This window comes from Sebastes umbrosus, unplaced genomic scaffold (genome assembly GCF_015220745.1).
Source record: "Sebastes umbrosus isolate fSebUmb1 unplaced genomic scaffold, fSebUmb1.pri S36, whole genome shotgun sequence".
In the NCBI taxonomy this organism is placed as follows: Eukaryota; Metazoa; Chordata; class Actinopteri; order Perciformes; family Sebastidae; genus Sebastes; species Sebastes umbrosus.
In genome coordinates this window covers 175,001-190,998 of record NW_023618441.1, presented here as the reverse complement: position 1 = coordinate 190,998, position 15,998 = coordinate 175,001, and the positions used below count along the sequence as shown (strand labels likewise).

The window sequence follows — 15,998 nt, the reverse complement described above, 5'->3', positions numbered from 1 at the left end:
TAGACATACTGTATACGTACTGTATACGTAGACGTATATACCTAGACGTACTGTATACGTAGACGTATGTATACGTAGACGTATATACCTAGACATACTGTATACGTACTGTATACGTAGACGTATATACCTAGACGTACTGTATATGTAGACGTATGTATACGTAGACGTATATACCTAGACATACTGTATACGTAGACGTACTGTATACGTTGACGTATATACCTAGACGTACTGTATATGTAGACGTATGTATACGTAGACGTATATACCTAAACATACTGTATACGTAGACGTACTGTATACGTAGACGTATATACCTAGACATACTGTATACGTAGACGTACGTATACGTATATACCTAGACGTACTGTATACGTAGACGTATATACCTAGACATACTGTATACGTAGACGTACTGTATACGTAGACGTATATACCTAGACGTACTGTATACGTAGACGTATATACCTAGACGTACTGTATACGTAGACGTACTGTATACGTAGACGTACTGTATACCTAGACGTACTGTATACGTAGACGTATATACGTAGACGTACTGTATTCGTAGACGTACTGTATTCGTAGACGTACTGTATACGTAGACGTACTGTATACGTAGACGTATATACGTCGACGTACTGTATACGTCGACGTATATACCTAGACGTACTGTATACGTAGACGTATATACGTAGATGTACTGTATATGTAGACGTACTGTATACGTAGACGTATATACCTAGACATACTGTATACATAGACGTACTGTAGACGTATATACGTCGACGTACTGTATACGTAGACGTATATACGTAGACGTACTGTATACGTAGACGTACTGTATACGTAGACGTACTGTATACCTAGACGTACTGTATACGTAGACGTATATACGTAGACGTACTGTATACGTAGACGTACTGTATACGTCGACGTATATACCTAGACGTACTGTATACGTAGACGTATATACGTAGACGTACTGTATATGTAGACGTACTGTATACGTAGACGTATATACCTAGACATACTGTATACGTAGACGTAGTATATACACATATATACAGTATGTCTCTGTGTCTCTGTACATACAGTGGAGGAAATCAGTATTTGATCCCTTGGTGATTTTGTAAGTTTGCCCTGACAAAGAAAAGACAAAGAACGGTCTTATATTTTAATGGTAGGTTTATTTTAACAGTGAGAGACAGAATATAAAGAAAAAATCCAGAAAATCACATCATATAAAAGTTATAAATTGATTTGCATTTGATTGTGGGGAATAAGTATTTGATCCCCTAGCAAAACATGACTCAGTACTTGGAGAACCGTTGTTGGTAAGCACAGAGGTCAGATGTTTCTTGTAGTTGGTCACCAGGTTTGTGAACATCTCAGGAGGGATTTTGGTCCACTCCTCTGCAGATCATCTCCAAATCCTTAAGGTTTGAGGCTGTCGCTTGGCAACTCGAAGCTTCAGCTCCCTCCATAGATTTTCTATGGAGTTAAGGTCCGGAGACTGGCTAGGTCACTCCATGACCTTAATGTGCTTCTTCTTGAGCCACTCCTTTGTTGCCTTGACCGTATGTTTAAGGTCATTGTCGTGCTGGAAGACCCATCCACGTCCCATTTTCAGTGTCCTGGCTGAGGGAAGGAGGTTGTCGCCCAACATTTCCCGGTACATGTCCCCGTCCATCCTCCCTTCGATGCGGTGAAGTCGTCCTGTCCCCATAGCAGAGAAACACCCCAAAGCATAATGTTTCCACCTCCATGCTTGACGGTGGGGATGGTGTTCTTGGGGTTATAGTCAGCATTTCTCTTCCTCCAAACACGGCGAGTTGAGTTGATGCCAGAGAGCTCGATTTTGGTCTCATCTGACCACATCACCTTCTCCCAAGCCTTCTCTGAATCATTCAGGTGTTCATTGGCAAACAGACGGGCCTGTACATGTTCCTTCTTGAGCAGGGGGACATTGCGGGCGCTGCAGGATTTTAATCCGTTACGGCGTAGTGTGTTACCAATGGTTTTCTTGGTGATTGTGGTCCCAGCTGTCTTGAGATCATTAAGAAGTTCCTCCCGTGTAGTTCTGGGCTGATCCCTCACCTTTCTCATGATCATCGATACCCCACGAGACGAGATCTTGCGTGGAGTCCCAGACCGAGGGCGATTGATGGTCATTTTGTGTTTCTTCCATTTCCGAATAATGGCACCAACAGTTGTCTCCTTCTCACCAAGCTGCTTGCCGATGGTCTTGTAGCCCATTCCAGCCTTGTGCAGGTCTACAATCTTGTCCCTGACGTCCTTAGACAGCCCTTTGGTCTTGCCCATGGTGGAGAGGTTGGGATCTGATTGTGGACAGGTGTCTTTTATACAGGTAATGAGTTGAGACAGGTGTCTTTTATACAGGTAATGAATTGAGACAGGTGTCTTTTATACAGGTCACGAGTTGAGACAGGTGTCTTTTATACAGGTAATGAATTGAGACAGGTGTCTTTTATACAGGTCACGAGTTAAGATTCGGAGTACTTTCTTAAAGCGAAAGGACTAATCTAACCGGTCTGTGGGGGCCAGAATTCTTGCTGGTTGCTAGGGGATCAAATACTTATTTCCCACAATAAAATACAAATCAATTTATAACTTTTATATGATGTGATTTTCTGGATTTTTTTTTTATATTCTGTCTCTCACTGTTAAAATATACCTACCATTAAAATTATAGACCGTTCTTTTCTTTGTCAGTGGGCAAACTTACAAAATCACCAAGGGATCAAATACCTATTTCCTCCACTGTATGGCTCTGTGGGCCCTGCTCACCGCCCTGCAGGCACACAGCCAGCAGCTGGTGGAGCTCTGTGGTTAGAGGTGGAGGTGTTAGATGGGTGCATGGGGGGGAGGAGGGGTCACCATGCCATGCTGAGCTCTTCCATGCCAAGCTATCCACCAATCAGCACACAGCCCCACCTACCTGCCCACCGTCCCCCACCAATGGGCTGGCTCTGTCTACCTGTCTGTCTGTAAAACCAACCAATCAGAGGACAGAATGAGGACACAGAAGAGAGGTCAGGCTGGTTTCCTACATTTCCCACAATGCCTTCTGTCGGCCTCCAGAAGTCACTTTAGACTTTTACTGTGGAAGTTCAATAATCAATGATTGACTGACAGATGATCAACAATAATAAGAAGTGTACAAAGCTGGTGTGTTCTGGTACTGTGTAGTGTGTAGTGGTGTGTGTATTTGTACTGTGTAGTGTGTAGTAGTGTGTACTGTGTACTGTGTGTATTTGTACTGTGTAGTGTGTAGTGGTGTGTGTATTTGTACTGTGTAGTGTGTAGTAGTGTGTACTGTGTACTGTGTGTATTTGTACTGTGTAGTGTGTAGTGGTGTGTGTATTTGTACTGTGTAGTGTGTAGTGGTGTGTACTGTGTACTGTGTGTATTTGTACTGTGTAGTGTGTAGTGGTGTGTGTATTTGTACTGTGTAGTGTGTAGTGGTGTGTACTGTGTACTGTGTGTATTTGTACTGTGTAGTGTGTAGTGGTGTGTGTATTTGTACTGTGTAGTGTGTAGTAGTGTGTACTGTGTACTGTGTGTATTTGTACTGTGTAGTGTGTAGTGGTGTGTACTGTGTACTGTGTGTATTTGTACTGTGTAGTGTGTAGTGGTGTGTACTGTGTACTGTGTGTATTTGTACTGTGTAGTGTGTAGTGGTGTGTGTATTTGTACTGTGTAGTGTGTAGTGGTGTGTGTATTTGTACTGTGTAGTGTGTAGTAGTGTGTACTGTGTACTGTGTGTATTTGTACTGTGTGTTCTGGTGTGTTCTGGTACCAGTGGAGAGCTGGGACTGGGACCTCCTGCGGGTGCTGCTGGGGGTTCTGGAGGTAGAGGAGAGGGTGGAGAGGGTTGAGCCGGCGCTGCTGGCCCGAGAGATGGGCAGAGGGACGGGGGTCACCGGGGGGGAGTCCAGCTGAGGAGAGGTCAAAAGTCAAAGGTCAAAGGTCACTTTAGATCCTACAGTTTTTCTTCTTCTTCATTCAATCCCAGCACAATAACGTCTCCGTTACCTCCACGCTGTCGTGGGTTGGCGAGGACGACGTGGACGAGTTCTCGTGTCTCCTGGTGAACAAAGACGAGCTGCTCAGCTCCACGCTGCGAACACGCTGAGCGAACTTCAGCGAGCACACCGACTCACTCAGATTACTGCACAGCGGAGACACCTGAACACAACACAGAGGAACATCCTGTCTACTTCCTGTTGAGGGAACATCCTATCTACTTCCTGTTGAGGGAACATCCTGTCTACTTCCTGTTGAGGGAACCTCCTTTCTACTTCCTGTTTAGGGAACCTCCTTTCTACTTCCTGTTGAGGGAACATCCTGTCTACTTCCTGTTGAGGGAACATCCTATCTACATCCTGTTGAGGGAACATCCTGTCTACTTCCTGTTGAGGGAACCTCCTTTCTACTTCCTGTTGACGGAACCTCCTTTCTACTTCCTGTTTAGGGAACATCCTATCTACTTCCTGTTGAGGGAACCTCCTTTCTACTTCCTGTTGAGGGAACATCCTGTCTACTTCGTGTTGAGGGAACATCCTGTCTACTTCCTGTTTAGGGAACATGCTGTCTACTTCCTGTTGAGGGAACATCCTGTGTACTTCCTGTTGAGGGAACATGCTGTCTACTTCCTGTTGAGGGAACATCCTGTCTACTTCCTGTTTCCTTTAGACCTGATCCTGGTCCCGGTCCTGGTCTCACCTGCACCATCATGAGGGTCTTGCTGTCTCCGTTCAGAGAGTCCTGCAGCAGGTAGGTGAGACGGGAATTCCTGAAGGGAACGTGGGAGTGTTTTCCCCGCAGCGCGTTGATGACGTCGCCGAGCGCCGACAGAGATTTGTTGATGCACTGAGCTTCTCGGAGGCGACTGCCCTCTGCGCCCGATTTACCGATCCGCTCCGAGCCCGCCAGGTCCACCAGGTTCAGTTTACCTGCAACGCAAACACATCGTCAACGCAAACACATCGTCACCACAAACACATCGTCACCGCAAACACATCGTCAACTCAAATGCATCGTCAACTCAAACGCATCGTCACCGCAAACACATCGTCAACGCAAACACATCGTCAACTCAAACACATCGTCACCTCAAACACATCGTCAACGCAAACACATCGTCACCGCAAACACATCGTCAACTCAAACGCATCGTCAACTCAAACACATCGTCACCGCAAACACATCGTCGACTCAAACGCATCGTCAACGCAAACGCATCGTCAACGCAAACGCATCGTCAACGCAAACACATCGTCAACTCAAACACATCGTCAACGCAAACACATCGTCAACTCAAACACATCGTCAACTCAAACACATCGTCAACTCAAACGCATCGTCACCGCAAACACATCGTCAACGCAAACACATCGTCAACGCAAACACATCGTCACCGCAAACACATCGTCAACTCAAACACATCGTCAACTCAAACGCATCGTCAACTCAAACCGCATCGTCACCGCAAACACATCGTCACCGCAAACACATCGTCAACTCAAACACATCGTCAACTCAAACGCATCGTCAACTCAAACGCATCGTCAACTCAAACGCATCGTCAACTCAAACGCATCGTCACCGCAAACGCATCGTCACCGCAAACACATCGTCAACTCAAACGCATCGTCAACTCAAACGCATCGTCACCTCAAACACATCGTCAACTCAAACACATCGTCAACTCAAACACATCGTCAACTCAAACACATCGTCAACAGCAAAAAACAGCAATTTAAAGCTTCATTGCTTCTCTGCAGGCGGTCACATGGGAACTTAGAGGTCTGACCTCGTGCGCTCTGATTAATGTGGCATGCAGTGTGTGTGTGTGTGTGTGTGTGTGTGTGTGTGTGTGTGTGTGCGTACCTTGTGTGCGGTTTCCGGTGGCGTTGTTGAGTCCAGACACGGTGATGATGAGCAGAGCGTGGGAACGAGAGCTGTGTTCGTTCAGGTTGGTGCACGCCGTCGCTCTGTTCATGTGACCCAACTCAAACACCTGAGGACACACGCATGCGCACGCGCACACGCACACGCACACACACACACAAACACACACACACACACACACACACACACACACACACACACACAGAGACTCAGTTGTGGAAGATGAGGAGAACAGCAGATATCCAGATGGACGCTGGAATCAGAGACTTTATTCAGGTTAAAGGTAGAAAAGGAGATGGAGTCCAGCTCTACTCTGAAAGCTCCAGAAACAGTAAGTGGACCTTGAGGTAAAGGTACTCGAGGTGCAGACAGAGACCAGAGAGGACGTCCTCACCCTGTTGATGTCCTCGGGGCTCTGGACGGTGAACTCGGTCAGTCCGGGGACGTAGAGCTGTCCGCTGCCGTCGGGGTTCATCTTGATGTCCAGCTTGTCGGACGGGTTCTCCCCCAGCAGGTTCCTGATCAACAACACACACCTTTACAACCTGCAGGCTCCGACTCAGGGCCCGCACAACCCACCTGCAGGCTCCGAGTCAGGGCCCGCACAACCCACCTGCAGGCTCTGACTCAGGGCCCGCACAACCCACCTGCAGGTTACTCTACGGGCGGATGCGTGGTGGACGTTACTCTACTGGAGGCAGCGTGGTGGACGTTACGCTACTGGAGGCAGCGTGGTGGACGTTACGCTACTGGAGGCATCGTGGTGGACGTTACGCTACTGGAGGCGGCAGCGTGGTGGACGTTACTCTACGGGAGGCAGCGTGGTGGACGTTACTCTACTGGAGGCAGCGTGGTGGACGTTACTCTACGGGAGGCAGCGTGGTGGACGTTACTCTACGGGAGGCAGCGTGGTGGACGTTACGCTACTGGAGGCAGCGTGGTGGACGTTACTCTAAGGGAGGCAGCGTGGTGGACGTTACACTACTGGAGGCGGCAGCGTGGTGGACGTTACTCTACTGGAGGCGGCAGCGTGGTGAACGTTACTCTACAGGCGGCAGCGTGGTAGACGTTACGCTACTGGAGGCAGCGTGGTGGACGTTACTCTACGGGCAGCAGCGTAGCGGACGTTACTCTACTGGAGGCAGCGTGGTGGACGTTACTCTACGGGCAGCAGCGTAGCGGACGTTACTCTACTGGAGGCAGCGTGGTGGACGTTACTCTACGGGAGGCAGCGTGGTGGACGTTACTCTACTGGAGGCAGCGTGGTGGACGTTACTCTACTGGAGGCAGCGTGGTGGACGTTACTCTACTGGAGGCAGCGTGGTGGACGTTACTCTAAGGGAGGCAGCGTGGTGGACGTTACGCTACTGGAGGCGGCAGCGTGGTGGACGTTACACTACGGGAGGCAGCGTGGTGGACGTTACTCTACGGGAGGCAGCGTGGTGGACGTTACTCTACTGGAGGCAGCGTGGTGGACGTTACTCTAAGGGAGGCAGCGTGGTGGACGTTACTCTACTGGAGGCAGCGTGGTGGACGTTACGCTACTGGAGGCAGCGTGGTGGACGTTACTCTACTGGAGGCAGCGTGGTGGACGTTACTCTACTGGAGGCAGCGTGGTGGACGTTACTCTAAGGGAGGCAGCGTGGTGGACGTTACGCTACTGGAGGCGGCAGCGTGGTGGACGTTACTCTACGGGAGGCAGCGTGGTGGACGTTACTCTACGGGAGGCAGCGTGGTGGACGTTACTCTACTGGAGGCAGCGTGGTGGACGTTACTCTAAGGGAGGCAGCGTGGTGGACGTTACGCTACTGGAGGCGGCAGCGTGGTGGACGTTACGCTACTGGAGGCAGCCTGGTGGACGTTACTCTAAGGGAGGCAGCGTGGTGGACGTTACTCTAAGGGAGGCAGCGTGGTGGACGTTACGCTACTGGAGGCGGCAGCGTGGTGGACGTTACTCTACTGGAGGCAGCGTGGTGGACATTACTCTAAGGGAGGCAGCGTGGTGGACGTTACTCTACGGGCGGCAGCGTGGTGGACGTTACTCTACGGGCGGCGGGGTGGCGCAGTAGAGAGCTAGAGTGGGAGTAGTAGTCTGACTCGGGACCAGCTCGCCGTGTGGCGTGCTCGCCGTGTGGCGTCCTCGCCGTGTGGCGTCCTCACCGTAGCGTCTCGTTGTAGATCTCCACCATGCTGACAGAGATCTGGTAGTCCCAGTCTGGAGCTTTGTCCGTCACCTCAGAGAACAGCAGGCGGAGAGCTCGCTGGTTGATGCCGGGGTCGTCCTCCACGCCCTACACACACACACACACACACACACACACACACACAGATTAATTTTTATTATTATTGTTATTATTATTAATTATCCAGACCAGACCACATTAGACCTGGTCCTATCCGGTCCTACCTGTGGACCCGTATTAAGTGGTTGGCACACTACCAACGTCAGGAGCACGTGGCGGCTGCGTCGCGTGGCGGTTGCGTGATGCAGGCTTCTGGTGTTCACACTAGACGCTTGTCGGCTGCCTGTCGGGAGCGTGTCTGCTACCTGTCAGCTGTGTTTCTGATGCTGCTGTCAGCCCTTTCTTTCTACATAGAGTTTGCCTTTTAATGGCCATTTAACTTCATGATAAATATAATTTATATTTATGTTAGACAGAGAAAGGTTCAGTAACGTGGTAATTAGTAAATAATAGTAATAATCCACAATTAAAACTCCGTACTGTATTCATTTATGATGCTTTCCAAGTCACTGCATGTTCCACATCACTGTCCGGCACATATTTCAGAATAAAAGCCTCGTGTTAAAAAATGAATGAATTCTGTGCAAAGAAAAACCGCTTGAGGGCTTTTATTTTGAAATGAAAGCAGGAAGTGTTGATTTAAAAATAAGTCTTTACTTTTTTTCATCTCCGTAACATTTTCTACAGATAGACCTGTAGACTGTAGTGAGGTTGCTGGTATGAAGTTAATATACAGTCAATAGCTCACCTTCCTGTCTGTTGCTGCTGAGAGACGCAGCCGAGAGGCGAGCGGCTCGCGTGTAAAATAGATTCTATAAAATAGACGCGGGTCTCATGCGGGCAGTGTGTCCACTCTAACCTGTTAACATGGACGCCAAAATAAAAAACAACACGCCACGCAGTCGCCACACGCTCTCGACGCGGGTAGTGTGCCCACCACTTTAGACCTGTATTAGACCCGGTCCTACCTCCATGGTGTAGGTCTTCCCGGAGCCCGTCTGGCCGTAGGCGAAGATGCAGACATTGAAGCCGTCGATACAGGAAGTGACCAGAGACTGGACCTCCTGAAACACCTGGTGGACCAATCAGAGAGGAGAGACGCCGTTTACTGGTACCGTACCTAGTACTCTAGTCCTCTAGAACTCTAGAACTCTACTACTCTAGTACTCTACTACTCTAGTACTCTAGTACTCTAGTCCTCTACTACTCTACTACTCTAGTCCTCTAGAACTCTACTACTCTAGTACTCTAGTACTCTAGTACTCTACTACTCTAGTACTCTACTACTCTAGTACTCTACTACTCTAGTACTCTAGTACTCTAGTACTCTAGTCCTCTAGAACTCTAGAACTCTACTACTCTACTACTCTAGTACTCTAGTACTCTACTACTCTACTACTCTAGTACTCTAGTCCTCTAGAACTCTACTACTCTAGTACTCTACTACTCTAGTACTCTAGTCCTCTAGTACTCTAGTACTCTACTACTCTAGTACTCTAGTACTCTAGTACTCTACTACTCTAGTACTCTAGTCCTCTACTACTCTAGTCCTCTAGAACTCTACTACTCTAGTACTCTAGTACTCTAGAACTCTACTACTCTAGTACTCTACTACTCTAGTACTCTAGTACTCTAGTACTCTAGTACTCTAGTCCTCTAGAACTCTACTACTCTAGTACTCTACTACTCTAGTACTCTAGTCCTCTAGTACTCTACTACTCTAGTACTCTACTACTCTAGTACTCTAGTACTCTACTACTCTAGTACTCTACTACTCTAGTACTCTACTACTCTAGTACTCTAGAACTCTACTACTCTAGTACTTTAGTCCTCTAGAACTCTACTACTCTAGTACTCTAGTCCTCTAGTACTCTACTACTCTACTACTCTAATACTCTAGTACTCTACTACTCTAGTACTCTACTACTCTACTACTCTACTACTCTAGTACTCTAGAACTCTAGTACTCTAGTACTCTACTACTCTAATACTCTACTACTCTAGTACTCTAGTCCTCTAGAACTCTAGTACTCTAGTCCTCTAGAACTCTACTACTCTAGTCCTCTAGTACTCTACTACTTTAGTCCTCTAGAACTCTACTACTCTAGTCCTCTAGTACTCTACTACTCTAGTACTCTACTACTCTAGTACTCTAGTACTCTACTACTCTACTACTCTAGTACTCTAGTACTCTACTACTCTAGTACTCTACAGCTCTACTACTCTAGTACTCTAGTCCTCTAGTACTCTACTACTCTAGTACTCTAGAACTCTACTACTCTAGTCCTCTAGTACTCTACTACTCTAGTACTCTACTACTCTACTATTCTAGTACTCTAGTCCTCTAGAACTCTACTACTCTAGTCCTCTAGAACTCTACTACTCTAGTACTCTAGAACTCTAGTACTCTAGTACTCTACTACTCTAGTCCTCTACTACTCTAATACTCTAGTCCTCTAGAACTCTACTACTCTACTACTTTAGTCCTCTAGAACTCTACTACTCTAGTCCTCTAGTACTCTACTACTCTAGTACTCTACTACTCTAGTACTCTAGTACTCTACTACTCTAGTACTCTACTACTCTAGTACTCTACTATTCTACTACTCTAGAACTCTACTACTCTACTACTCTAGTACTCTACTACTCTAGTACTCTAGTACTCTACTACTCTAGAACTCTACTACTCTAGTACTCTACTACTCTAGTACTCTACTACTCTAGTACTCTAGAACTCTACTACTCTAGTACTCTACTACTCTAGTACTCTACTACTCTAGTACTCTAGTACTCTACTATTCTAGTACTCTACTACTCTAGTACTCTACTACTCTAGTACTCTACTACTCTAGTACTCTACTATTCTACTACTCTAGAACTCTACTACTCTACTACTCTAGTACTCTACTACTCTAGTACTCTAGAACTCTACTACTCTAGTACTCTACTACTCTACTACTCTAGTACTCTAGTACTCTACTACTCTAGTACTCTACTACTCTACTACTCTACTACTCTAGAACTCTACTACTCTAGTACTCTAGTACTCTAGTACTCTACTACTCTAGTACTCTAGTACTCTACTACTCTACTACCCTAGTACTCTAGTACTCTACTACTCTAGTACTCTAGTACTCTACTACTCTAGTACTCTAGTACTCTACTATTCTAGTACTCTAGTACTCTACTACTCTAGTACTCTACTACTCTAGTACTCTAGTACTCTACTACTCTACTACTCTAGAACTCTACTACTCTAGTACTCTACTACTCTAGTACTCTAGTACTCTAGTAGTCACCTCTTCCTGTGAGGCCTGAGGAGGGAAGACTCTGTCCAGGTCAAAGGTCATCAGTTTGCCCTTGTTGGACAGGTAGAGGACGGCGTCGTCATCCGAGTCGAAGCTCAGCATGGCGGCGGAGTCCTGCTCCTCCTGGCTGACCGGACGCACGCGGCAGAACACACGGATGTTACCTGGACACACGGGAGGACGATATACACAGGTACTTTAAGAAGTACTTTAAGGAGTATAATGATGATATACACAGGTACTTTAAGAAGTACTTTAAGGAGTATAATGATGATATACACAGGTACTTTAAGGAGTATAATGATGATATCTAAAGGTACTTTAAGGAGTATAATGATGATATCTAAAGGTACTTTAAGGAGTATAATGATGATATCTAAAGGTACTTTAAGAAGTATAATGATGATATCTAAAGGTACTTTAAGGAGTATAATGATGATATCTAAAGGTACTTTAAGGAGTATAATGATGATATCTAAAGGTACTTTAAGGAGTATAATGATGATATCTAAGGGTACTTTAAGAAGTATAATGATGATATCTAAAGGTACTTTAAGGAGTATAATGATGATATCTAAAGGTACTTTAAGGAGTATAATGATGATATCTAAAGGTACTTTAAGGAGTATAATGTAGTGAAGGTGAATATATTTAAGGGTAACTTGAGACCTTTCAGTCGAACCAGCTCGTTGTGACATTTCTTCCTCAGGTTCATCTCTCTCCTGTATTTACGCAGCAGCTCCTGATTGGTGCAGCTCACCTCACTGATCACCTGACAGATCTGACACACACACACACACACACACACACACACACACACACATATATAATTATATATAATAATAATAATAACAAGAGCTCAAACAGAATAAAAACATGTAAACAATGAATATTCATGTTCATTAGTCATATAAACGGCTTAGTAGGAATATTGTGTTTTTCAAAATAAGAGCAGAACGTGAAGATATGGTCACAGAGCTCACTGACCTCCTGCACATTGTGTTTTTCAGAATAAGAGCATAAAGTGAAGATGTGGTCACAGAGCTCACTGACCTCCTGCTCATTGTGTTTTTCAGAATAAGAGCATAAAGTGAAGATATGGTCACAGAGCTCACTGACCTCCTGCACATTGTGTTTTTCAGAATAAGAGCATAAAGTGAAGATGTGGTCACAGAGCTCACTGACCTCCTGCTCATTGTGTTTTTCAGAATAAGAGCATAATGTGAAGATGTGGTCACGGAGCTCACTGACCTCCTGCTCATTGAGATTTTCAGAATAAGAGCAGAATGTGTAAATGTGGTCACAAAACTCACTGACCTCCTGCTCATTGTGTTTTTCAGAATAAGAGCATAATGTGACGATGTGGTCACAGAGCTCACTGACCTCCTGCTCATTGTGTTTTTCAGAATAAGAGCATAATGTGAAGATGTGGTCACAGAGCTCACTGACCTCCTGCTCATTGTGTTTTTCAGAATAAGAGCATAAAGTGAAGATGTGGTCACAGAGCTCACTGACCTCCTGCTCATTGTGTTTTTCAGAATAAGAGCATAATGTGAAGATGTGGTCACAAAGCTCACTGACCTCCTGCTCATTGTGTTTTTCAGAATAAGAGCATAATGTGAAGATGTGGTCACAGAGCTCACTGACCTCCTGCTCATTGTGTTTTTCAGAATAAGAGCATAAAGTGAAGATGTGGTCACAGAGCTCACTGACCTCCTGCTCATTGAGATTTTCAGAATAAGAGCAGAATGTGTAAATGTGGTCACAAAGCTCACTGACCTTCTGCTCATTGTGTTTTTCAGAATAAGAGCATAATGTGTAGATGTGGTCACAGAGCTCACTGACCTCCTGCTCATTGAGATTTTCAGAATAAGAGCAGAATGTGTAAATGTGGTCACAAAGCTCACTGACCTCCTGCTCATTGAGATTTTCAGAATAAGAGCAGAATGTGTAAATGTGGTCACAGAGCTCACTGTCCTCCTGCTCATTGTGTTTTTCAGAATAAGAGCATAAAGTGAAGATATGGTCACAGAGCTCACTGACCTCCTGCTCATTGTGTTTTTCAGAATAAGAGCATAAAGTGAAGATATGGTCACAGAGCTCACTGACCTCCTGCTCATTGTGTTTTTCAAAATAAGAGCATAAAGTGAAGATGTGGTCACAGAGCTCACTGACCTCCTGCTTGGCCTCGCTGATAGCTTTATCCAGCATGAAGGGGAACTCCTGGACCTGCCTCTTCAGACTGTTGTAGTCACAGGTCAGAGTCCGGAGGGCCGGCTGCAGACTCAGCAGGTTCATACGCACTCCTGGAACACAACAACAAGACTCTGAAAACACTCTGAGAACACCCTGAGAACACTCTGAGAACACCCTGAGAACACTCTGAGAACACTCTGAGAACTCTCTGAGAACACCCTGAGAACACTCTGAGAACACTCTGAGAACACTCTGAGAACTCTCTGAGAACACCCTGAGAACACTCTGAGAACACAAACAGGAAACAGCGTCTGACCTGCCAGGTTCTCGTGGACGGCCTTCATCTCGCTCTCGGCTCTGATGAACGCTTCCTCGATCACGCGGTTCTTCTCCTCCTCCAGGTTCTGCATCTCCACCTCCAGCTGACCCTGAGCTCTCGCCACCTCCCCTTCATACACCAGGATCTGAGGACGCAGGAGGACAAGATCAGAGACGTGAAGACAACGACGACACAACGTAGGGAGAACCGACAAGGACGACACAACGTAGAGAACCGACAACGACGACACAACGTAGAGAGAACCGACAACGACACAACGTAGAGAACCGACAACGACACAACATAGAGAACCGACAACGACGACACAACGTAGAGAACCGACAACGACGACACAACGTAGAGAGAACCGACAACGACGACACAACGTAGAGAGAACCGACAGGGGGTTCCTATAGGGGGGTTCCTGTAGGGGGTTCCTGTATGGGGTTCCTGTAGGGGGTTCCTATAGGGGGTTCCTCTAGGGGGTTCCTGTAGGGGGTTCCTGTAGGGGGTTCGTCTAGGGGGTTCCTGTAGGGGGTTCTTGTATGGGGTTCCTGTAGGGGGTTCCTGTAGGGGGTTCCTGTAGGGGGTTCTTGTATGGGGTTCCTGTAGGGGGTTCATATAGGGGGTTCCTCTAGGGGGTTCCTGTAGGGGGTTCCTATAGGGAGTTCATATAGGGGGTTCCTGTAGGGGGTTCCTGTAGGGGGTTCGTCTAGGGGGTTCCTGTAAGGGGTTCTTGTATGGGGTTCCTGTAGGGGGTTCGTCTAGGGGGTTCCTGTAGGGGGTTCCTGTATGGGGTTCCTGTAGGGGGTTCATATAGGGGGTTCCTCTAGGGGGTTCCTGTAGGGGGTTCCTATAGGGGGTTCCTGTAGGGGGTTCCTCTAGGGGGTTCCTGTAGGGGGTTCCTGTAGGGGGTTCCTATAGGGGGTTCCTGTATGGGGTTCCTGTAGGGGGTTCCTGTAGGGGGTTCCTCTAGGGGGTTCCTGTAGGGGGTTCCTGTAGGGGGTTCCTCTAGGGGGTTCCTGTAGGGGGTTCCTATAGGGGGTTCCTGTAGGGGGTTCCTGTAGGGGGTTCGTCTAGGGGGTTCCTGTAGGGGGTTCCTGTAGGGGGTTCGTCTAGGGGGTTCCTGTAGGGGGTTCCTATAGGGGGTTACCTGAGTCCTGAGCTGAGCGCAGGTCCTCTGGGACTCGTGCAGCTGAGTCTCCAGCTCTCTCAGCAGCTGCCTCTGAACACTCAGCTGCTCCTGCAGGCCGGCGTTCTTCGACTGCAGCTCAGCGAGCGCTCTGTGAGAGTCAGCTGACTCCACCTCCACCGTCTGGGTCACATACTGCAGGACGGAGACATACTGGTTACTAACCCTCTCTGACCCGTCTCTGACCCGTCTCTAACCAGTCTCTGACCAGTCTCTAACCGGTCTCCAACCAGTCTCCGACCAGTCTCCAACCAGTCTCCGACCCGTCTCTGACCGGTCTCTAACCCGTCTCCTCACCTTGACTCTGGGGGGCGTGGCTGCCTGCCTGGCGCGCTCCTCCTCACACTCCTGCAGCCGGAGGGTGAGTTTGTGCTCGGCGTCGCCGTGCCGCCGCCTAGACTCGTCCAGCGTCCTCCGACCGTCCTCCAGCGTCCTCCGGCCGTCCTCCAGCTGCCGGGTGGACTCGTCCAGATGCCGGCGGAGACCGTCCACTCTGGAGGTTTTGTCCAGCAGCTCCCGCTCCAGCTCAGCCAGCCGTCGCTCCCTCTGGCGGGCCTGGTTCTCCCAGCGAGACACCTCCCTCTGGAGGGAGTCCACCTCCTGCAGGACAGAGTTCACCGTGAGCACACCTCTACCTGTATAGCCTCACACCTCTACCTGTACACCCTCACACCTCTACCTGTACACCCTCACACCTCTACCTGTAGACCCTCACACCTCTACCTGTACACCCTCACACCTCTACCTGTACACCCTCACACCTCCACCTGTACACCCTAACACCTCCACCTGTACACCCT

At 47.7% G+C, this 15,998-nt stretch overlaps 1 protein-coding gene across 14 annotated transcripts in view; it reads right to left on the bottom strand.

Moving 5' to 3' along the window:
• The window catches only part of kifc3 (kinesin family member C3), a 57,524-nt gene that overhangs the window by 4,558 nt on the left and 36,968 nt on the right, over positions 1–15,998 (bottom strand). For 12 of the 14 annotated variants that reach the window (XM_037762865.1, XM_037762863.1, XM_037762864.1 and 9 more), the window contains 14 exons: positions 15,496–15,798; positions 15,160–15,333; positions 14,004–14,151; positions 13,667–13,797; positions 12,161–12,272; positions 11,483–11,655; positions 9,152–9,256; positions 8,101–8,231; positions 6,335–6,458; positions 5,920–6,049; positions 4,753–4,982; positions 4,063–4,215; positions 3,827–3,965; positions 2,966–3,012 (listed from right to left, as the gene is read on the bottom strand). In XM_037762865.1, coding sequence (XP_037618793.1) covers positions 2,966–3,012; positions 3,827–3,965; positions 4,063–4,215; positions 4,753–4,982; positions 5,920–6,049; positions 6,335–6,458; positions 8,101–8,231; positions 9,152–9,256; positions 11,483–11,655; positions 12,161–12,272; positions 13,667–13,797; positions 14,004–14,151; positions 15,160–15,333; positions 15,496–15,798 — 2,100 coding nt within the window. The remainder of the gene's footprint in view (positions 1–2,965; positions 3,013–3,826; positions 3,966–4,062; positions 4,216–4,752; positions 4,983–5,919; positions 6,050–6,334; positions 6,459–8,100; positions 8,232–9,151; positions 9,257–11,482; positions 11,656–12,160; positions 12,273–13,666; positions 13,798–14,003; positions 14,152–15,159; positions 15,334–15,495; positions 15,799–15,998) is intronic. The other 2 variants (XM_037762861.1, XM_037762858.1) reach the window with 2 other exon arrangements.